This window comes from Podarcis vaucheri (assembly GCF_965113315.1).
Source record: "Podarcis vaucheri genome assembly, chromosome: 13".
Lineage (NCBI taxonomy): Eukaryota > Metazoa > Chordata > Lepidosauria > Squamata > Lacertidae > Podarcis > Podarcis vaucheri.
The window spans coordinates 56248580-56271131 of NC_138751.1; the positions used below are offsets into that span (position 1 = coordinate 56248580).

At 44.1% G+C, this 22552-nt stretch overlaps 1 protein-coding gene across 2 annotated transcripts in view; it reads left to right on the plus strand.

Annotated features, from left to right (window-relative positions):
* Window positions 1–22552, plus strand: part of DDC (dopa decarboxylase) — a 48802-nt gene that overhangs the window by 24296 nt on the left and 1954 nt on the right. For both annotated transcript variants that reach the window (XM_082195552.1, XM_082195553.1), the window contains exons 7-12: window positions 1708–1774; window positions 4543–4637; window positions 9926–9993; window positions 10597–10673; window positions 17762–17781; window positions 18024–18122. In XM_082195552.1, the coding sequence (XP_082051678.1) occupies window positions 1708–1774; window positions 4543–4637; window positions 9926–9993; window positions 10597–10673; window positions 17762–17781; window positions 18024–18122 (426 nt within the window). The remainder of the gene's footprint in view (window positions 1–1707; window positions 1775–4542; window positions 4638–9925; window positions 9994–10596; window positions 10674–17761; window positions 17782–18023; window positions 18123–22552) is intronic.

The window sequence follows — 22552 nt, forward strand, 5'->3', positions numbered from 1 at the left end:
GCAAAAATAAACCCATAAAATCTAAGGGAGCATAAAACCAGCAGTAGAAGATAACCACCATTTCAAAAAGCTGACACCATAATGAAAGATCTGAACTTCAGAGTCATCCAAAGTGTCCTTGAGTCACAAACGAAGAGATTGAAAAGCCTGGGGAAATGAAAAAGTCTTTATCTGGCATGGAAAGACCACAATGTAGATTCTAGGCAAGCCTCTTTGAGGAGGGGTCCCATGACTGGAGCAGCACCACTGAAGAGACACGATAGAGTCACTGCTGAGCCAAATCTTTTGCCCCTTTGTCATCTCTAGCCAGTAAATTCGTTGGAGCAAGCATTATACAAAACCTGTCTGAGCGGAGATGGCAGTTGGGCAGGAAAAGAGAGTTTGCCAAAGCAAGGAGCAGCAACAAAAGCAATAAAAATAGTTCATTGAATGTCAGGTTTCAGCCCAGCCCCAGTTGGGAGCCTCCTCCGAGGAATGTGGGAATTAGATTCTCCTTCCCATTTAGCGCTATGCGAAAGGAAGAGTCTGGGTTGTTTAACCCTTTCGTTTGTTCCCTTCCTACAGAAATTACACAAGACCACTGTCTTTTAAAGTTTAAATAACAAATAACTTTTACTCAGTGTGCAGGCAGCTCCCCATTTATCTGGGGGTTACGTTCCAAGGCACCGCACACATTGGTGAAATCACATATAATTGAAAACCATTGAAAAGGCCTGCAAACACCCCGTTCTGCCCTTTTAGTGACTTTTCAGTGACGTGTTTATGATGTTTCTGAGTCACTTCTGGGTTTGGTACAATGTGCGTATATATGGTCGTGCACAGACTGAATGCGCGTGAACGGGGGCTGCCTGTACTCAAATATACAAGGCAGGGAGGTGTTTCTTATGTTAATGATACATCTTACGTAGATTTGTATCTAAGACAAAAACTGTTACAGATGGACTAACTCTGAGACAGACAGCCGCACAACAGGACAGACCTGCTGCTCAGGTGCTTTAACAGCTGAGATAGTTCACAGCTGCCAAAACTGCCCCAAATGACATCACGACCTCTGGCAGAAGGTGAATGATGTCACAGAGTTATATCTGGGAATGCTATGGCCCTTGTGAGCATTCACCTTTCACTTAGCATTTTGGATGCTTTCATCCGACAAGGAAGACCAGGGGGAGCAGAAATGTCCAGCAGATCTCCACAACCTGGGAAGAGGGGGAGGGACATGGAAGCACCTGCCTGGATTGGGTTCTGGCGGAGAGCCTGGAAGGAGTGGAACCTCCAGATCCCTTCCAGATCCCATCTCAGCTTTCTTAAGAGGTCCAAAGCAAAGCTTTTTTGACCTGGGGAAAGGGGCAGAGCTTCAGAGATCTGGGTCATGGTACATGTTCCAATAGTTTTTTTGAATTTCACAAAACTGGACCCATATTAGCTGAAATTATACTTAATGTGGAGCCAGTCTGGACTTGTTTTAGCTGAAAATACCACCACTACTCCCAAACATGCACAAATGCGTATGCACACGCACACACACACACAAGATCCTCAGATTTTGTATTGGGAAATGCTGCATGAAATTAGTTTGTATTAGTTTTATGCAGCTAATCTTGTACCTTCCCAAAGAATGCTGAAAGTTTTGGTTTTGGTTTGCTGATGGCTGATTCTCTCTTTCAATTAGATTTATTTTGTTGTTGCTTTTTGTTTTTGGTCCCGTAGTTTTGTGCAACACTTGGAACCACAACATGCTGCTCCTTTGACAAACTGTCAGAACTGGGTCCTATTTGTAAGTCAACAATTGTTTATTTTGTCTCAGAGTTGGAAAAATATTGCTATAAATGAGCTACCATTTAAATTCCAATAAATTTCACTTGTCACATCATTAAATACAGTACTTTCAGTGAGATGTGCTCATATTGTTTAATTAAACAAACAAACAAATAAACAGGGTTTGTTTGAATTTAGTATGTTGTCAAACCTGTTCCATCTGGGAGCAGAATGAAACCATTACCCTGGAGACCTGCCTCTTCTCTGAAAAACATCCCTGAGTTAGCTCCTTCCTGTTCTATTGCAAGTTTGTACCTGGATTCACAGCCAACACTCATGTATGTTCATATACATACTGCTGAGAGGTTTAGGATCTTTTGCTGCAGTTATGACTTGTGCTTGCTATGGATGTGTGTTAACCCTTAATCATATGCCCATGAGAAGCTCTCCCACAGAGGACTGAAAAAGCTTGGTTTATTCTGTGAGATAGGAGTGACAAAATATATATAAATGCTGCTTCAGACAGCCAAGTTATAATCTAAACAGGTAGCAAATTTTACAATACATACACACCTTGATTAAAGAGTAAAAGATCCCCTAACTATTCTAAAATGCCTGCAGAAGCACGGGCATGACAATTTTGCTATAAACCCCCACTAGAAGTAGAAAGGGGTGGGGAAACAAAGTATAAAGGTAAAGGGACCCCTGACCATTAGGTCCAGTCATGACCGACTCTGGGGTTGTGGCACTCATCTCACTTTACATGCCGAGGGAGCCAACGTTTGTCCGCAGACAGCTTCCGGGTCATGTGGCCAGCATGACTAAGCCACTTCTGGAGAAACCAGAGCAGCACACGGAAACACCATTTACTTTCCTGCTGGAGCGGTACCTATTTATCTACTTGCACTTTGACGTGCTTTCGAACTGCTAGGTTGGCAGGAGCAGGGACCGAGCAACGGGAGCTCACCCCATTGTGGGGATTCGAACCGCTGACCTTCTGATCGGCAAGCCCTAGGCTCTGTGGTTTAACCCACAGCACCACCCGCATCCCTTATAAAGTACTTTATTACAAAGTGTACCTGTCCTTAAAGCTAAACAGATGTGTGCCGAGTCCTGGCCAGTGCTGGGTCAGTTCTGTCATGTTGGAGCCAGGAGAGCTCACTAGCCTTTGAATCTAAAGGTTTTTTACAATACCTTTTTGCCAAGGCATGTCAGTGGGGAGGGGACTGTGAACTGAGTGATTTCTACAATTTCCATAATTCCTTCCAGAATAGTGAGAAAATGTTAAAACTGGACATCCAGTTTGCTTAATAAAGGGTGAAGGACTTGTGACAGTGAGCCATTATTTGAATCTGGCCGTCTTTGTCTGCTACCTGCCTTCAAATCACCTTTGAGGAGTTGAGTATCCTGTATTTGATAACTAAATTTGCAGGTGTTAATCTTTAGGTCAGGCGTGTGTGAATTCAGGATATGCCTGCGTGCCTTTTAGGGGCCTGGAAGTTCCAGAGTCACCAAAGTTTCATCATGGAGAGTCTCATGCCATGTTAGTTATGTCCCAGTGCGCTGCCTCGCCCCCATGACAGAGGGGTCCCAGGCCATGCTGCTGTCACTGCAGTGGGTGTGAGTGACGTTGGCACGCCCTGCCGTGTGTTCGTGTCACCGCGTAGAATTTTGGGGGCCCCCCTGCCCCTTCATTGAACATTTGTGGGTGTCTGGGTCCCCTTGCCCTGCATGGATGGTGCCTGTAGTTATGTCAGTCTTATACTCCTGCCATGATCTGCAGAGATAAACCAGATCGGAAGTTCAGATTCACACAACCTTTTCACAGTTTCCCCTCTGCTCCATCACTGCCCATGTACAGTGAACAGCTTACACATTTTCCTCAGTCTTGTACTCCCTGTTGCAGGGAGACTTACATTTTCTCAGCCCTGGATATGCAATATATATGGAAAAATATGACCTATCCACATAGTCCCTTCCAACTCTACAATTCTGTGACAGCCCATTTATTGTTATCTAGAAGAGAGTTGTGCACCAATGAAGCAAGCAGCCACTGGCTATTGCCTTGGATATGTAAAGTCGTGGGGAGCATCATTTCTGAGCTCTTCTGTGTCTTAATTAGGGTTCTTAAAATATATTTATGCTTTAAAGGCATAAAAAAGAAAAAGAAGCAAGCATCAGCAAGACTGCTCTATCCCAGCAGTGTTCCTCCACTTTGGGATTCTGTAACTTTAACATAAACCAATAAAGTAAGATAGTTATCTGAAGTCTGCGTCTTCTCCCATTCTGTCACAGGATCACATATCTACTCTGAAAATGTGTAAAGTGTTAGGGTAGCTCTGCTTATAGGCCACATTTCCACATAAGGCCTTCAAAGCCACTTACAGACTAAAAACAAACTTGGAAAATCACAGGAAAAATATTTATTTTATAACAAGACTGGTCCCCCCCCCCAACTTTTTAATGTGGATATTCTGTTGCAGAAAAAGATTAGAGTTTTTTAGCACCTTAAAAATTAGTCCATGAATCTTTGGTGGCATAAGCTTTTGTCGCAAGATGACTCTGTGCTCACTGCTGCCTTGTGGCTGCACTTCCTAACCATTTTGATCACCCTCTAGAATTAGCATGTCTCCTTTAGAACATTGCAGCATTTTAGATAGCTGCATTATGCAGAAATACTTTTTTAAAAATGACATTTAGAAACCTGCAACCCAGCTCTACCCTTATTACTGATTGCTCAGTTAGGTGGGTTATTAAAAATTGTTCCTACAATTCCCCACCTTCTAGGTAATGAGGAGAATATTTGGATGCATGTTGATGCAGCCTATGCTGGGAGCTCATTCATCTGCCCCGAATTCCGCCACTTTCTCAATGGAGTGGAGGTAAGCAAGAGTAATGAAAACTCAAAATGAAATCCAGGCAGAATCATTAGCTGCTAATAACATGATTTTACAACTTTTATCTTCATGCACATGTCTGATGCAGTGGAAGAAGGCTTGGCAAGGTTTTGCTTCCGTATTTTTCTCTTCCTTATGCAGCTAAAAATACCCTGGCATTCTGCCTCCCGGCCTCTATGTATGGCGGGCAGTTAGGATCACACCTTCCTGCCCTGGTGCACCTGTTCTGCCAGTACCTTGGGGTCCTTTCCCTTTCCCTTTATGAGCATATTGGTAAAGTCCAGAGTACACACACCTGAATTATGCAATCAGTCTTCCAGATAAAACTTGTGGATCAGCTTTGTTATTTGAGGTCTAAGCATATTGGGTTTTGTGTATCTACAACCTATTCAAACATTATATCATTGTGTTAACACCCGGTAATCTTGGAGGGTGAACAGGGAAGGGGGGGGGGCAAACATTCACTCCAAGTCCAGCAACCTCTCAACTGTAGCTGATGCTCTTCTTGAAGCTGGAAGAAACAAATTAAAATTTCCAAAGGCTCCTTTAGACGTGGTCCTGGCCAGTTGCATAGGGGCTCTGGAATATCTCCTAGAAGTACAATTTGTAGGGGTGCGTGCAGTCCCTATTGCTATTAAGCTACACATGGCACCTGCAAGGGAGCCAAAGAGCTTGCAAACTACATTTTAACAGATGGGGGGGGCAAAATGAGAGGAGGGCCGAGAAGTAAAGGAAAAGTGTGTGAAACAGACATTGATTGATTTGAGACAGCGGCTGGATTACTGGCTTGGGTAGAAGAAGCCGCCATTGTCAGCTCTGAGCCTGTTGAACTCAGTTGCTGACGCTTATTCTGCCTTTTTGCTATCACCGCCTGCCGCTTCTTAGCTACCACTGTAATTGTCGCAAATAAAGAGACTGGCAGAAAAGCAAAGGAAGACTTTCCCTGGCCTCTTGCTGGACTCTCTCCTCTGAACCTCCCTCTGCTTGGAGAAGGGAGATGGGGAAGGTTGCCTTTCCATCCTGATCAGCTATGGAAATATTTTCAAGCAATTATCTGAAACAACATGATCATTTAGTGACAGCTTTCCTCATCTGCATCTGTTTTGAAAACCTCAGGAGAATACATTCCAAATGCAGAACGGGGAAACTGAATAGTATGTGCAGAATCACCAAAGGGCATTCTGTTTCACGTACTGTATAAATGATAGGTGACTTTTCATTTTTTCAGTAATGCTGGGCTGCTTTTCATGTGCATCCTTAGATAAGGGCAATGCAATTTCCTGAGTCTCTTTCCAGACTGCCAGATAAACTCCTGGTCTTCCTTGACATTAAAGGGGAAAATATATTACTGTTTGCTGAATGTACCTAAATAATGCCAATGTGTACGAGCTAATAAATGAAAAGAAGCAAAAAAGCCCTAGCCAATAAAGCGCCCTCCTTTCTCGTTTTTATCAGCAAAGCTTGCTGTAATTTCCTGTGCGGGTTTCACTGGCTCCTGAAGGAAATGAATCATCACTTCCATGGTGTTTCAAGCGTCAGTGTGGCAACCATTCAACAAGTCTAAATAGATGCCCCCCCTCTAGCCATATGGCCTCCCTCCCCTCCCCCCCACCTCACAATACTGCTTCACAAAAGGCCTGTATGCAAATAGAGACGCTGATGCCGCTGGGTTGCAACTGGCTAAAACAGAGATATCCTGGTGTTGCAAAGCACCGTACCATTTTTTTCTTCATATACATTCAGAAACCACAAAATCAACCTTTGCAGAATGGATAGTTTCTTTCAGCTTCCTTTGCTACATGTGGAAATCCTTGAAAGGGGGGGGGGAGAGAGCTGCCACTCTGTTGGTCCTGGTGGCTCACTAAGGCAGGAGGGACCCTGCGGCTGGCAGCCAGAGGCTGGAGTGGGTGGCAGGGATGCAGGTGATGGTGGCAGGGGCACACCGGAGCACCCTTTTCTTCTGACCCAATTGCAGCAGTGTTGTTAGGGGACTTGGCGCGAGTGATCATGCTCTTCTGAAGTTTACTATACAGCGGAAAGAAGCAGCCAAGCATACTAGGGCTCAATTTCTTGACTTTAAGAAAGCCGACTTCATAAAACTTAGGGAAGTGCTGGGTGAGATCCCATGGACAGCAATACTAAAAGGAAAGGGAGTTCATGATGGCTGGGAGTTTGTTAAGAGGGAGATAGTAAAAGCACAATGTCAGGCAATACCAATGAGACGGAAACATGGAAGGTGCCTAAAGAAGCCAGGGTGGCTATCTAAAGAACTTTTAACTGAATTAAGATTAAAAAAGGATGTGTACAAAAAATGGAAAAGGGGGGAAACCACCAAAGAGGAATTCAAACAAATAGCCAGCACGTGTAGACACAAAGTCAGAAAAGCTAAAGCACAGAATGAACTCAGGCTTGCTAGAGAGGTTAAAAGCAACAAAAAAGGCTTTTATGGGTATGTTCGTAGCAAAAGGAAGAACAAAGAAACAGTGGGGTCACTCAGAGGAGAAGATGGTGAAATGCAAACAGGGGACACAGAAAGGGCTGAACTCCTCAATGCCTTCTTTGCCTCAGTCTTCTCCGATAAAGAAAACAATGCCCGACCTGAAGAATTTGGAGCAAATGATTCAGCAAAGGAAACACAGCCCAGAATAACTAAGGAGATAGTACAAGAATATTTGGCTAGTTTAGATGTATTCAAGTCTCCAGGGCCAGATGAACTGCATCCAAGAGTATTAAAAGAACTGGCAGATGTGATCTCAGAACCACTGGCAGTCATCTTTGAGAATTCCTGGAGAACAGGCGAAGTCCCGGCAGACTGGAGGAGGGCAAATGTTGTCCCTATTTTCAAAAAGGGGAAAAGAGAGGACCCAAATAATTACCGCCCAGTCAGTCTGACATCAATAGCAGGGAAGATTCTGGAGCAGATCATTAAGCAAACAGTCTGTGAGCACCTAGAAAGGAATGCTGTGATCACCAATAGTCAGCATGGATTTCTGAAAAATAAGTCATGTCAGACTAACCTGATCTCGTTTTTTGACAGAATTACAAGCCTGGTAGATGAAGGGAACGCAGTGGATGTAGCCTACCTTGATTTCAGCAAGGCATTTGACAAGGTGCCTCATGATATTCTTGTAAAGAAGCTGGTAAAATGCGGTCTTGACTATGCTACCACTCAGTGGATTTGTAACTGGCTGACTGACCGAACCCAAAGGGTGCTCATCAATGGTTCCTCTTCATCCTGGAGAAGAGTGACTAGTGGGGTGCCACAGGGTTCTGTCTTGGGCCCGGTCTTATTCAACATCTTTATCAACGACTTGGATGATGGACTCAAGGGCATCCTGATCAAATTTGCAGATGACACCAAACTGGGAGGGGTGGCTAACACCCCAGAGGACAGGATCACACTTCAAAACGACCTTGACAGATTAGAGAACTGGGCAAAAACAAACAAGATGAATTTTAACAGGGAGAAATGTAAAGTATTGCACTTGGGCAAAAAAAATGAGAGGCACAAATACAAGATGGGTGACACCTGGCTTGAGAGCAGTACATGTGAAAAGGATCTAGGAGTCTTGGTTGACCACAAACTTGACATGAGCCAACAGTGTGACGCGGCAGCTAAAAAAGCCAATGCAATTCTGGGCTGCATCAATAGGAGTATAGCATCTAGATCAAGGGAAGTAATAGTGCCACTGTATTCTGCTCTGGTCAGACCACACCTGGAGTACTGTGTCCAGTTCTGGGCACCACAATTCAAGAAGGACACTGACAAACTGGAACGTGTCCAGAGGAGGGTAACCAAAATGGTCAAAGGCCTGGAAACAATGCCTTATGAGGAACGGCTAAGGGAACTGGGCATGTTTAGCCTGGAGAAGAGGAGGTTAAGGGGTGATATGATAGCCATGTTCAAATATGTAAAAGGATGTCACATAGAGGAGGGAGAAAGGTTGTTTTCTGCTGCTCCAGAGAAGCGGACACGGAGCAATGGATCCAAACTACAAGAAAGAAGATTCCACCTAAACATTAGGAAGAACTTCCTGACAGTAAGAGCTGTTTGACAGTGGAATTTGCTGCCAAGGAGTGTGGTGGAGTCTCCTCCTTTGGAGGTCTTTAAGCAGAGGCTTGACAACCATATGTCAGGAGTGCTCTGATGGTGTTTCCTGCTTGGCAGGGGGTTGAACTCGATGGCCCTTGTGGTCTCTTCCAACTCTATGATTCTATGATTCTATGATTCTATGACTTGAGATCAGGAGGGTGACAAAAGTGGGGAGGGAGAGGAAGAGGTGGGGCGAGTGGAGGATTTCATCTTGGAAAGTGCTGCTTCTTTTGCTTCCAGCACAAGCTTCCTTCCTTCCTGCCCAGGGCCTGCCTCTCCTTGCCACCTGGCCCCTGACAGCCCCAGATCATTCTGGGTGCCGTGACCCAACCTGAGGTGATCCAGGATTGTCTCCACCTAAGTCAGGCAAAACCCGGATCCCCACAGATTGGCCTGATTTGGTTCAGGATTCAGCCTAATCTGGTGCATGGCGCCACAGAACGCATTGAAGTGTGGGATAACATGGAAACCTGTCTACTCAGCCCTGGAGCCTGCATGCTGAGCAGACCTTGTCCCCCAAGCAAGACAGAGACCTGGAAATCTCTTTTTGTCTGGGTTTTCTTGGCACAGTAAGGACTTTTAAGCTCTCTGTTTTTCTTATCAGGCAAAGTCTGCATAACATGCTGGCTCTGGAAGCTTGGGGGTGATCACGAGATCTCAGGGGAACTCGGACGCCCCTGAGAGATCTTGTGAGATCATCCTAGAGCCTGTGCACTGCATGGAGAGCTTAAAATCTCTCTCTGCACTGGGAAAACTTTCAACTTGTGCAATTTCAACCATTTTTCTCCATGGTTGTTCCCCAAATCCAGAAGTGCAGAGCAAATTCCTAATTTCTTAAGCTTCTCCCCTAGATCTCCACTTTAATGCATATGAAGTATATTGTGCAAGTTAAATGCACGTGAGAAGTGATTGTATTGTACTTTGAAATTGATGAATAGAATCATAAATAAAACCTTCAGAATATGAAGAGGACTTCACCAACCCATCAACCAAAACCTCTTAATAAGGGAGTTGTTCTTCAAAATCCCCGTCTGTGAATGCTACTGTTGAATTTCACCAGAATTCTCTAAAAATTCCAATAATTTATGAAAGCTGGAAAATCTGTCAAGGCTCTCAAGTTAGAAATATTGACCTGGTGGTTGTAATCATTTTCCTGATGGTTTTTTTTAAATCCTTTCAGTTTGCAGATTCATTTAACTTCAACCCACACAAATGGCTCTTAGTAAATTTTGACTGTTCTACCATGTGGTAAGTATGAAGTGCAAAAATGAAGAGTTTGCATGTAATGTTAAACCATTATTTAATGAACAAACCTTTGGCTCAAGCCATAAGATATTCTGCAGATAATCAAAGTAACTAAGCTAAGCAGTTCAGCCAGATCCCATTTCTTACTCCTGATTAACATCACAATGTAATGTGATGTGTGGACCAGGGCTGTGAATGTACTACTCCTATAAAACACATTCTAAACACATCTTCCTCTCAAATAATTCTAGGATTGGAGTTTGTTTAGGGTTGCTTGGAATTGTGATTGTGGGGCATCGTGCTACCAAGGTTTATTACACTTGAAATGAATTTGAAAGGAAATCTAGGAAAAGTATATGCTAGTTTCAGATACAAAGTAGTTGAAAAAATGATGTTTCATTAGGTTAAATTCTACGTTAATCAAATCCGACACAAGAACAAAGCATCTGGTGTCTGCATGACTGCATATGACCTGGGCCCTTCCATTTCACATAAATTAATGAGGGGTCAAATTTTAATCTGCAATCAAAGCTTTGATATATTTTACTCATGACAGAAGTAGCTGGTAATGCAATGGCAAATAATCCAAAATCAATATTTTTTCAGGGTGAAGAAGAGAACAGATTTAACCTGTGCCTTTAAAATAGATCCTGTTTATCTGAAGCATGCCCATCAAGAATCAGGTAACGTGTTTTATCTTTTCCCTAACTTGAAAATAGTTTTTGGCTGTCAAAGTTTGTTTCAGTTTAGATACTTTCAGCACAGTATTTCAAAATGGTAAGAGTTTCCCATTTTTTCTTCAAAACATGTGTTAGCCAAGTATGTAAATCAAGTTTACATGAGTTCAGAAAATTGCCTGATTTTACAAGTGTCCAAAAAATGGACAAAGGAGGGGAACAACTCTCTGATTTGTGTTCAGTCAATAATGAGGATTAAAATGACCACTGCCACTTTTGAAAGAATGCAGAAGATGTTTGCGGTGCATAAAAGGGTGGATAGGGTATGTTAAGGGAGAAGTGAAGCGATGAATATTTTGATTCTGAGAGTCCATTACAGGGGGATATGTTTTGTTGCAAACTGTAGGACTCTCTTGAGCAGCCAGGCAGCTCAATTGCCCAATTGCTCATTGTTCCGGTCAGGTTTGATTGCCTGTTGTTGAGAGAATGAAGCCTGGAATCACCCTCCCCCTGCCCAGGTGGTGAGTGATTGCACAACAGAAAGTAGGGGGAAAAATCTTGTTGGGGTGAACACCGCCCTGATATGTTCAGGTACTGGACATGCCGCTCCTGTTGCTAGGTGAGGAACAATTGCCAGGATAGCAATGAGGAATAGTAGGCCTCATATTTTATTTTTGTTTTATTTATGATTTATGATTTTCATTTATATACATTTCATATAGTTTTATAATCATCCTAACCATTCAAAACTCGACTTCCTTCCTCCTCTTCCTGCGGTTCCTTAAATTTATTTTTTACATTTCCTGCATACTCTAACTTAACTTATTCTTTTATTTATCTACTTTAGATATATACTCTTATGAAACTGCAGGTTATTACAATAATCCTGCTAATGTCCTTATCTGTTTACAGTAGGCCTCATATTTTTGCTCATTCTCTTTCTGAAGCATTTCCTCTACCATGAACAAGTCTATTGCCTTCACAACAGGTTCAGTCCATTTCAGTGATGGCTAGAATGAGCCAGCAGTGATGTTTCCAACATCTTTCTTGAAGCATTTCAGCTCAGGGATGGGCAGAAGGTAGACTCTGATACACTAGTGGAGCAGCTACTGCTTGCCTGTGGCTGGGATTCTTGCAAGAAATGCTAGATTCAGGCTCCTTTCATCCTAAAACCCTTTAGTGCTGCTAAAGTGTGGCTTTTCTGAACTCAGCTGGAAGCAGGATTAAAATGAGGATTCCAGTCAAACACTTAACATTGTTATAGATTTGGGGGGACCCTTCCTAAACCTTATAAATTAATAAATGGTAGGATTTTGGTTACTTGGAAAGCCACTTCCGGCCTGCCCAGGAGGTGGGGTTGCGGGCTTCATGCCCACCCCCACGTGAGCGGGGGCTGGTTTCAGCCCCCGTGAGAACAGGGGAATCCCGGCTGCGTCTGCCCTCCCCCCAGCCAGCCAATCAGCCTATTTAGGGCCGACGCAGAGGGGGCTCGCCCTCTTTTCGCCAGCTAGCCCCCACGTTTTCCCACCCTCCCTCCCTTTAGGTAGGCTTTAGGTAGGCTCTGACTTTGCTATGGACTTCGGTCTGTCGCCGCAAGGGGCATGGTAGGAATTTTTCCCAATTGGCAATTTACAGCCATTTGGTTTTTCGCCTACCTCGTAGCAACACGTCACAACACCTCGGCATTGGCGGTAGGCATTGGTAAGAAGGGGTTAAGAGGATGGGGGGGAGGAACGCCATCACCTCCTCCCAGTGAGCGAAGGGTGGTCCGTTAAAGGACTCTGGGGGGCGTGGCCCTGTCCGAAGCCTATGGAGGTGAGGGCCAAAGGCACGCCCCAGAGCGGTGACCCGGGGGAGCTCCTAGTTGATGTGCCTTAGCAGGAAACTCCCCCAATATAGTGTTAACCCTTCCCCATGCCTCCAGCAAATGGGCTGGAGCCGGATAGTCGATAGGACCAATGCCTAAGCCAATGCCTCTCATTCCTGAATTCAATAAAGTTGTGGCCTAATTCGCCCATTTAACCTTAAACTATGGTGTCTCGTGTCTTTATTTACCCTGGTGGGGGGCGGGAACTCGCCACGCAATATGGATGAAAGTACAAGCTGCAGAACTGTGTCAGATAAGGAATCCCTGGGCTGGCTTATGCAAACCAGCCTGGCTGGCCTAGCAAAGAGCAAATCTATTAACATGACAAAAGGTGTTGATAGACCATCTGAGAAGAATCCTTTGGCTTGGGGAGACAGATGTTGCCAAGGTGATGGTGTGAGTGTGTGTGTGTGTGTGAGAGAGAGAGAGAGAGAGAGAGAGAGATAACAGGAAACGGAGAGTCTTGAGCAAGGGTTGCTGGGAAGAAGGAGGAGGAAGGAAAAAAGACCAGTGTGAATCTACACTGGTTGGTTATAACATTAAAAATGCATTATAAAAATGTAATTCCAGAGGGTGCTGTAGAGCAGCAACCCATTGGCAATGGGAAATTGCATTGAGAGCTATATATATTTTTTAAAAAATAGCCTTTAATAGCGTTTTTACAGATCAGTGTAGATCCAGCCTCAGATCCATCTTGGGCAGGCTGGCTGCAGGGATGACTGGGAGAAATGCCTTGGACTCCAGGGTTGTGCTGCTGTGGGGACAAGCCCCTCTTGAAATGACCATGCTGTAAGGTCTGGACTCCCTCCATGCAGACCGAAGGTGTAAATAGGTGAATAAGCCATATTTCTTAAAGCTAAGACAGTCTCCGCCATGTCTCAATTCTCCAAAGGAGCATAGATGCTGGGTGATCGCCTGGAACCCCCTGGGAACTTGCTATCACTCAGCAGAGAGTGTGGGTGCACCCATCTTTTGTAACAATAAGTTGTCATATCATAGAATCATAGAATCATAGAGTTGGAAGAGACCACAAGGGCCATCGAGTCCAACCCCCTGCCAAGCAGGAAACACCATCAGAGCACTCCTGACATATGGTTGTCAAGCCTCTGCTTAAAGACCTCCAAAGAAGGAGACTCCACCACACTCCGTGGCAGCAAATTCCACTGTCGAACAGCTCTTACTGTCAAGAAGTTCTTCCTAATATTTAGGTGGAATCTTCTTTCTTGTAGTTTGGATCCATTGCTCCATATCACCCAACAACTTTTCTTGTTACTTATTTACAGAGGGGAGGCTTTAATAGCTAATTCCCACTGGTAATTTCTTTCAATTTTTTAGTTGTGAAGTAGTCCCATTTTACGATGAAACAAATGGAGTAATAATAATGGCAATAATGAAAGGAAACTGGGAATTAATCCTCCCCCTTTGGGAACAGAAGCTAACACAGGGGAAATTAAAAATGGCTACTTGAAGGGTAATTAATAGGCCATTATTTACTAATCTTCTGATCAAACTGATCAGGAAGCAATGAAACAAGAAGTGCTGAATTCAGGACACAGAAGCCTTTCAGAGTTTCACTCGTGTTCTTCTGACCATACACAGGATTTGCTTTAGATTAGGCATGAAAAACACAGGATAGCGCAAACCCCTCTGGAATGTAAGAGGAGGAAAGTGACATCAACTGGGTGCTTCATAAAAATTGAGTGGACAAAAGATGACAACTCCAAAGAAAAGGATTGCTGTAGACGCAGCTGACATGAACGCTGGGCTCTCAAAGGGTCTTCTGATGTTCTTAGGTGGGAATGAAAATTTGGGATCCTAGTATAGATTAGTTCTGGGATTTCAAGTCTCCACCTTGTAAATTTGAATTGGGTTCCGAGGATTATGGGGGTTTGGGGGTTCCAGTAAAAACTAAGTAGGCCCATGCAGAACGGAAACCAGTCTGTTCCAGGTTGAGCTCACTTGATATGCAGACCAGCCATTTCATTGATTGTTATCTGTGCAGCAGGGCATTTATTGCGCAGGCTCTCAGAGAACCAGCTATTAGTTGTCTTGAATAACAAAATCACTTGCAATTTGATGGTTATTTTCCTCTTAACAGGTCTTAATGAAAATGTTAAAAAGCACAGCACCAGAGCCCAGCCTCAAGGCACGGCTGCTTAGCTTCCCCCATATGATAACGGATACTCTCCCTTCTGCTTCACTGCCGAAGGCTAATCTAAAGTATATTTGCCTTTTTCTGTCCAGTGCTTGGCAATAATTATAATAAGCTGTGTCATTTACATTATTTTAATCTAAGAGCTGGATTCAACTCACTTTGGGGTTTGGGGTGGACCCTCTAAGTGTGGATGACACAGAACAGCTGTAGGCTTTCTGGTGTGAGAGGAAAGACTGGCCGTCTCATTGCTGGATATGATTCTGAAGCTTACAACATTTATTGTATTTAAGAAGGATATTGACAAGCTGGAAGAGTGTGCAAAGGAGGGCGACCAAGATGGTCAAGTGCCTGGAAACCAAGCCTTTATAGTGTTTTTGTGTGAATTTCTCTTAAAACTGCATACAAAAATGTGTTTATTAATGAAGGTATACATTTTTGCAAGCAATTTCTCCCAATTTTGGCATTTTTTGCCTACTCTTTTCACTATTACATTCCTTTTAAGGCACATTTTATTCTAACCTGCATTTTTTTAAAAGACTCTTTGGATAGAGAACTGCAGTGAAAAAAACGGATAAGTGTGAATTTTGAAGGATGGCTCTGTTTTGGTTCTTACATTGCTTTGGAATGTGCAGATTTGATAAATTGAGCTTCACATGCAAAAATAATCAAATTTCTTCCCCACCTCAAAGTCCACCTCATGTCAATCTATTTTTATAAAATGTCTTGCCTTTCCCTTCTTTCATGTAAAATTTTCAGAATTGTGCTTAATGCTTTTTAGTACCTGCCATTTAGAGTTTATTCATTTTCTTTGCACCATATTCAACTTCAGCTTGAAATAGATATTCTTCAGTCCTGACAGAGACATATGTCTAGCCTCTTAGTTCTCCTCTTCAGCTGAAATGAAGCCTTTGCACTTGCAGTTGCTCCCACTTCTTTTGCTGGCTTTTCTCTCTCTCTCCCTCTCTTGCTCCCCCTTTTTGCCTAAATTTAGACTACCTGTTCCATAAAGCAAGCACCATCTTGGTTTACAGAAAGTGCCCTGAGCACTTACTGCTGCTATAAAAAAACACCATGGAGCCAGATGGACCAGTAGCCAGGCAGTAAAGATGTTTTATAGGAAAATTTATTACGAACCCCCAAATTTGGGATTATCTCCAAACCTGTGCCAAAGTTTTGTAGTATTTTGCAGCACCCCACAAACTGAGCAAATGATACATCAAACACAGGGTTCATATTTAACTACAAATCCCCCAAATTTGGGATCCAACTGCAACAGTTTGGCACTGGCTTGGGGGGGATCCCAAATTTGGGGGTTTGTAGTTTATGGGCGATGTTTTATGTTTTTGGAACAAACCCTGAGCTCCTGGAATAGGCCCTGCCATTTCCCTAGGGAAAGGGTTATCAATCAGTTGATCCTCGCCTCTTCCATAACAGCTTCTTTTGAAAGTACTCTTTGCTGGGAAAGTAACACAAAACCAGGAAAGCTTCTTTGAAGCAGCAACAGGAGCCTAATCGAATTCTAGGTGCAGTTGGAGGGCTACAGCTGGCAAAGTTGACATAATGAAAGCCATTGCCCAGAAGGTAAACCAAAGTGGGGTGGATTTGTTGTTGCTTTTTCGTCTGTCTGCTTGTACGGAGTACTTCCATAATTGCCAAGCAACTCTGTACTGGAAGGGAAAATCCATATTTTGTCTGATGCTGTAATTTTGTGTCAATTTGCATTCTCGAATCAGGGATTGTTTTTGACTTCCTGGCAGCCAAAGGACGGCAGTCGGGTGGCAGCGAGGGAGGGATTCGCCTTTGTGCTGTATGATAAATGCCCCATGCGCAGCTTTAATTGCGCTCATCTGGGCTGCATAGAGCTGTACAAGCGAGGCTTATAATCATGGTGACAAGGGCTAATAGCTGGTGGCATTACGCTTGTTTCTGAGAGGTTGCTAGTAGCTCATTAGGCACATGGCCTGTTGCGGCAACATGGAATTACTTATCCATCCCCAGTTGCTTCAGACGTTTGCTCAAGGCCTGCAACCATTAAATTGACATCACCAGTGAGATAGAAAAACATGTTTTTTTCCTGCTGCTGATCTGGAGTTCTGCTTCATTGAGATGAAATATCTATCAATCCAATCCTGTATACCATATACACACACAGTTTTCCTTCTATCGATGTCTAAATGTTTTTAATGGTTATTTATTCCCTTTGTTTTTAGCTGTTCTTATTGTTATCTGTAAACCGCCTTGAGTCCCTCGCCCCTCCCTTGCTGCTATTAGGCTTTAAAGATAATCTTTGAGCCAATAAGCGGTTTGTGTTTTTTGAAGCCTAAAGGCAGTAGGGGGTGGGGGTGTTTTTTGGTAGGGGGAGTGAGAGCTGGAAAGGGAAGGCTTAACCTCAGCTGTAAGTGTCCTTCCCCCAACATGCCTCCTCCCACACTTAGATTTGAGAAAATCCCCTAATGCAAAGTCATAGCTATTTTTTTTGGGGGGGGGGGCGCTAGCCAGTATTTTTTTTGCCCCGGGTGAAGCCTCCAGAGGGGGTGTCATTGAGGCTCCCAGCCTGTGTGTGTGTGTGTGTGTGTGTGCAAATGCTTGTGCCAAACTGGGCCTTTGACCAGGGTGAAATAAAGTTGGTTTTCCCCCTGCCTTATGGAGCCAAGTAGGGGTTTCTCTCCCCCCCCCAAGCTTAACCACAGAGCTGGGGGCATTTTCAGTAGGGGATCCCAGCTGTGACCCCCCTCCCACAATGGTTCTCTTTACATCACATCCAGCGTGGGAAAGGGACATTTTTAAAAAGCCTAATTGCAGCACTGGGAGGAGGAAGGCAGGTGGGGAGACCCCACGGGTGGCCAGTGGCCTGGCAGTTCCACCCCCCCCCCTGAATTCTAGGTTCATGGAGGGGAGGGACGGGTGCCCTGCAATATATTTATATTGTTACAGAAGTTGGACGCCACAACCACTCTCTGCTGAGAGGTTTCAAGGATTCGACTTCCCACAGTATCATAATATGACATTGTAGTTGTGAATGTGTGTTTATATAATATTACATTATATGTTTTTCTCCCCACCAACATACAGGACTTATTACAGATTATAGGGTAAGTACAGAACATTATTTCATCACAATATTTTCATTTCTCACTCATGTTGGAATGCTTCAGGAGAGAAAAGCGGTGTTCACTATCCACCTATCTGTGTGCTGACCCTTAAGAACTCTGGGATCTGCCACCATATTTGGCTTCTTGAGCATTCTACTACGAATCTGTAAAGGTTTGGGCAGTTTCCTCTGATGCAGATTCTGTTCTGTATCAAAAATAATCTTATTCGATCTCTCCTCCAGCACTGGCAGATCCCCTTAGGCCGTCGGTTCCGTTCCTTGAAGATGTGGTTTGTGTTTCGGATGTATGGAGTGAAAGGACTACAAGAGTATATCCGCAAGGTGAATGCATTTTATTTTACCTCTGAATACTCAAAGCGCAAGAAAAGAGGAGAGAGAGCTTTACAGATGAACACAGGCTTTTTTCGAATGTCATTTCTCCTTTTTTGATAGATGTACAAGCTTGGTGGATCAGGGGGATGTTGTAGATGTAAAGTATCTTGATTTCCATAAGGCTTTTGACAAAGTTCCCCATGATTTTCTTCTGGAACAGCAGGCACAATATGGACTTGGTGAGATAACTGTGAGGTGGATTTGTAGCTGGTTGACTGAGAGAACCCAAAGAGTGCTCACTAATGGTTCCTCTTCATCCTGTTGAAGTCCCCCAGAACCAACAGTCTGGGAGTCCAAACACCACCTCCGAGACCAGCTCTGTCCCCTCAGGCAGGGAGACTCCTGGGCAGCGAGGGAGCAGTAAACCAGAAGAATCCCTTGGCCATCCTGATTGCCCAATGCCAGGAACACAGACTCTGGATTCCACCCCCAACTGGACAGAGAGGGAGGGGGAGAGAGAGAGAATCTCTATAGACCACAACAATTCCACCTCCCAGACCCTCAAGTCTGCCCTGATGCCACACTGAGTACCCAGGTGGGTACAGCTGGGTGAGACCAGCCCCACCCTGTTCACCCACCAGGTCTCAGTGATGTCAGGGATGAGAGAGGTCTTACTCCAAGCCGACCGGGCATTCGGGAGCTGCAGTCCCGAGGGCTGGCTGATAGAACAACCACAATTCCCCAGGCTGGAGCAGGGGCTGGCAAACAGCACAGTCACCAACTGCTTGTGCCCCTTACCTGGCCTGCCCCCCATCTCCCCCTGCCCTGAACTACTGCAATTGCCCCCAATGCACATTCTTCAGAGTAAACAACACCCACCCTGAATTTAAAACACTCAAGTTAAAAACAATTACAGCAATTAAAACAATTTAAAACTACAGTCTGCCAGGTCCCACCCTCACAGGAGAGGGAGCAGGATTCATAGAATCATAGAATCATAGAGTTGGAAGAGACCACAAGGGCCATCGAGTCCAACCCCCTGCCAAGCAGGAAACCATCAGAGCACGCCTGACATATGGTTGTCAAGCCTCTGCTTAAAGACCTCCAAAGTAGGAGACTCCACCACACTCCTTGGCAGCAAATTCCACTGTCAAACATCTCTTACTGTCAGGAAGTTCTTCCTAATGTTTAGGTGGAATCTTCTTTCTTGTAGTTTGCATCCATTGCTCCATGTCCGCTTCTCTGGAGCAGCAGAAAACAACCTTTCTCCCTCCTCTATGTGACATCCTTTTATATATTTGAACATGGCTATCATATCACCCCTTAACCTCCTCTTCTCCAGGCTAAACATGCCCAGTTCCCTTAGCCGTTCCTCATAAGGCATCGTTTCCAGGCCTTTGACCATTTTGGTTGCCCTCCTGGACACGTTCCAGCAAGACTTGAGTCCTCGCTGCCGTCTCTTCCAGCTACAGTCTTACGGCCAAGGCGGCCTCCGCTTCTTGCACTGCTATGATCTTTGGGCCTCCTCTGCAGACCCAGTTTTTGGGGTCTGGGCCCTGCTCTTCTAGGCATGATGTAAGGGACCTGCAGGCACGGAGCAGGTCCACAAAATTCCTATTAAAATAAAAACAAAAAAACCCCAGGAACGATTCTGAAGGGCCCACACACAAGAAACTTTTCGGCAGTTTTGATATTTAATTTGTAAGTGGCAATACTTTTTAAAGGCAACATCTGTGTTCATAGGCTTAGAAATTAGATGCCACTGAAGAAAACAGGAATGGCTTCTGAGTAAATCTACACAGGTCTGGCTGTAAAGTATCTTGTTGCAGCTGCAGAGGAAGAACTTCAGTTCAGCATTGTAAGAGCCAAAGCTCTTGGCGCCTCCCAGTGGTTTTATTAAGTACTACTAGTTATATAGATTAATACTGTAATTATAATAGATTTACAATTTAAAACTTCAGCGAACTATTATTTTCCTGTAGAACAGCTGCTCTAATGCAAGGAAAGTCCCACATTTTAATCTAGTTTCTCCTTTGTAGTTTAATAACATAAAAGCCATGCAGAGGCCATTTGAGGTTTTGAGGAGCAATTTGGAATCCCCCCCCCCAATTGATACCGTGCTCCAGATTAGTCTATCAGTTCTAACTTTCTGGAACAAATTAAATATAGTGAAAAGGTTGCCACACTGAGTGAGAACTGACCTTCAGCATATGAACCTGCTAAACAACATAGAATCAGAGAATTGTAGAGTTTGGAAGGGGCTCTGAGGGTCATCTAGTCCAACCCCTGCAAGGCAGGAACATACTAATAACCACATGGTACACAATATATTCACAACACACACACACACACGAGTCCTTTTTTCTGGGGGGACGCAGGGATGTGCATACCCCTAAACATTTTGTGAATCTTTGTCCTTTTGTCCATTTACTGTATTTATTTCCCCCAATTTGAACTATAAAATTGTGATTTTCTTGAGTCAAAATGAGAGTACCCCTAAACATTTTTAAAGAAAAAAGCACTGCACACACACACACACAGAGAGAGAGAGAGAGAGAGAGAGAGAGAGAGAGAGAGAGAGAAGACAATTAGTTTTGTATCTTGTAGACATTTCCATATTCTGTGCTCAACAGATTCCACTGAAATCTTCCTGTGAAAAGTGAGATCCAGTTTCCATATCCTGACATTGTAGCTACTGCTGCCAAGGATGCATTCATGCGTGACAGAGTCTGTGCAAAGACTTCTGCAGATGCGATTCTTCTAAAAATGTGTCTAGCCCAGGGTGGTCCAAACAGCAGCCCATGGCCCACATTCAGCCCAAGAGGCATTTTTTTTGGCAGCTCTCAGCAACATTCAAGAAAATAATCTTAAAGCCTTACTGAAGGGTGGGGATAGGATTAGATAGCTAGAAAAAGTTGGTGGCAAGGAAACACATAGGCACAAAAGGAGAATTCCTGGATGCTAAAATCCAAGTTTGGGGCAAGTGAGAGAACTCCAGCAGAGATTTAAAATCACAAAATATGCAGCAAAGTAAAACCTGAAGTATAGGCTCTTGGACTTTTAAAATATGCTTTCCTAAGTTCCTTCCAAAGTTTCCTTCTTCACCTAACATAGAAAAAGTATACACATTTGGTAAGTTAAAAGTGGTTTACTTACAAACTCTTCGAAGGTCATGTTCATGTACTTTTCCACACAGCATTCAGACAAAGTTGCATAGGCAGTAAAACTCAGTTTAGCTCCAAAGTGGTGAAAGTTCCTAAATTATTGTTATAGGAACTCAAGAGAGGCTTGTTAGAGGCATGCGGTCTGAGATTGGTGCAACCTGCTCAGACCTCACATGTTACGCTTCTCAGGTAGACTGAAGTACAGTAATAGGCTTCCTCCCAAGGCGAGGGGGAGGGACTTAGCTAAGCCTGGCAGGACAGCTTACTCTATGGTATTAACTCCAGAATAAGAATAAGAATAAGAATAAGAATAATTTTATACCCCACCCATCCAGACGGGTCTCCCCAGCCACTCTGGGCGGCTTCCAACAGAATATTAAAAACACAATAAAACATCAAACATTAAAAACTTCTCTAAACAGGGCTGCCTTCAGATGTCTTCTAAAAGTCAGATAAATAAATAAATAAATAACTTGTCCAGTAGCACCTTAGAGACCAACTAAGTTTGTTCTGGGTATAAGCTGAGAACAAACTTAGTGTGCTACTGGACAATTTTTTTAAAAAAATTATTTTGACTGCATCAGACCAACACCTACCTGAATCCAAAAGTCAGATAGTTGTTTATTTCCTTGACATCTGATGGGAGGGCGTTCCACAGGGCGGGCACCACTACCGAGAAGGCCCTCTGCCTATTCCACTGTAACCTCACTTCTCGCAGTGAGGGAACCGCCAGAAGGCCCTCAGAGCTGGACCTCAGTGTCCGGGCAGAACGATAGGAGTGGAGATGCTCCTTCAGGTATACTGGGCCGAGGCTGTTTAGGGCTTTAAAGGTCAGCACCAACACTTTGAATTGTGCTCGGAAACGTATTGGGAGCCAATGTAGTTCTTTCAGGACTGGTGTAATATGGTATTGGCAGCCACTCCCAGTCACCAGTCTAGCTGCCACATTCTGGATTAATTGCAGTTTCCGAGCCACCTTCAAAGGTAGCCCCATGTAGAGTGCATTGCAGTAGCCCAAGCAGGAGATAACTAGAGCATGCAGCACTTTGACAAGATAGTCAGTGGGCAGGTAGGGTTTCAGCCTGCGTACCAGATGGAGCTGGTAGACAGCTGCCCTGGACACAGAATTGACTTGCACCTCCATGGACAACTGTGAGTCCAGAATGACTCCCAGCCTGTGCACCTGGTCCTTCAGGGCACAGTTGCCCCATTCAGGACCAGGGAGTCCTCCACACCCACCCGCCTCCTGTCCCCCAAAAACAATACTTCTGTCTT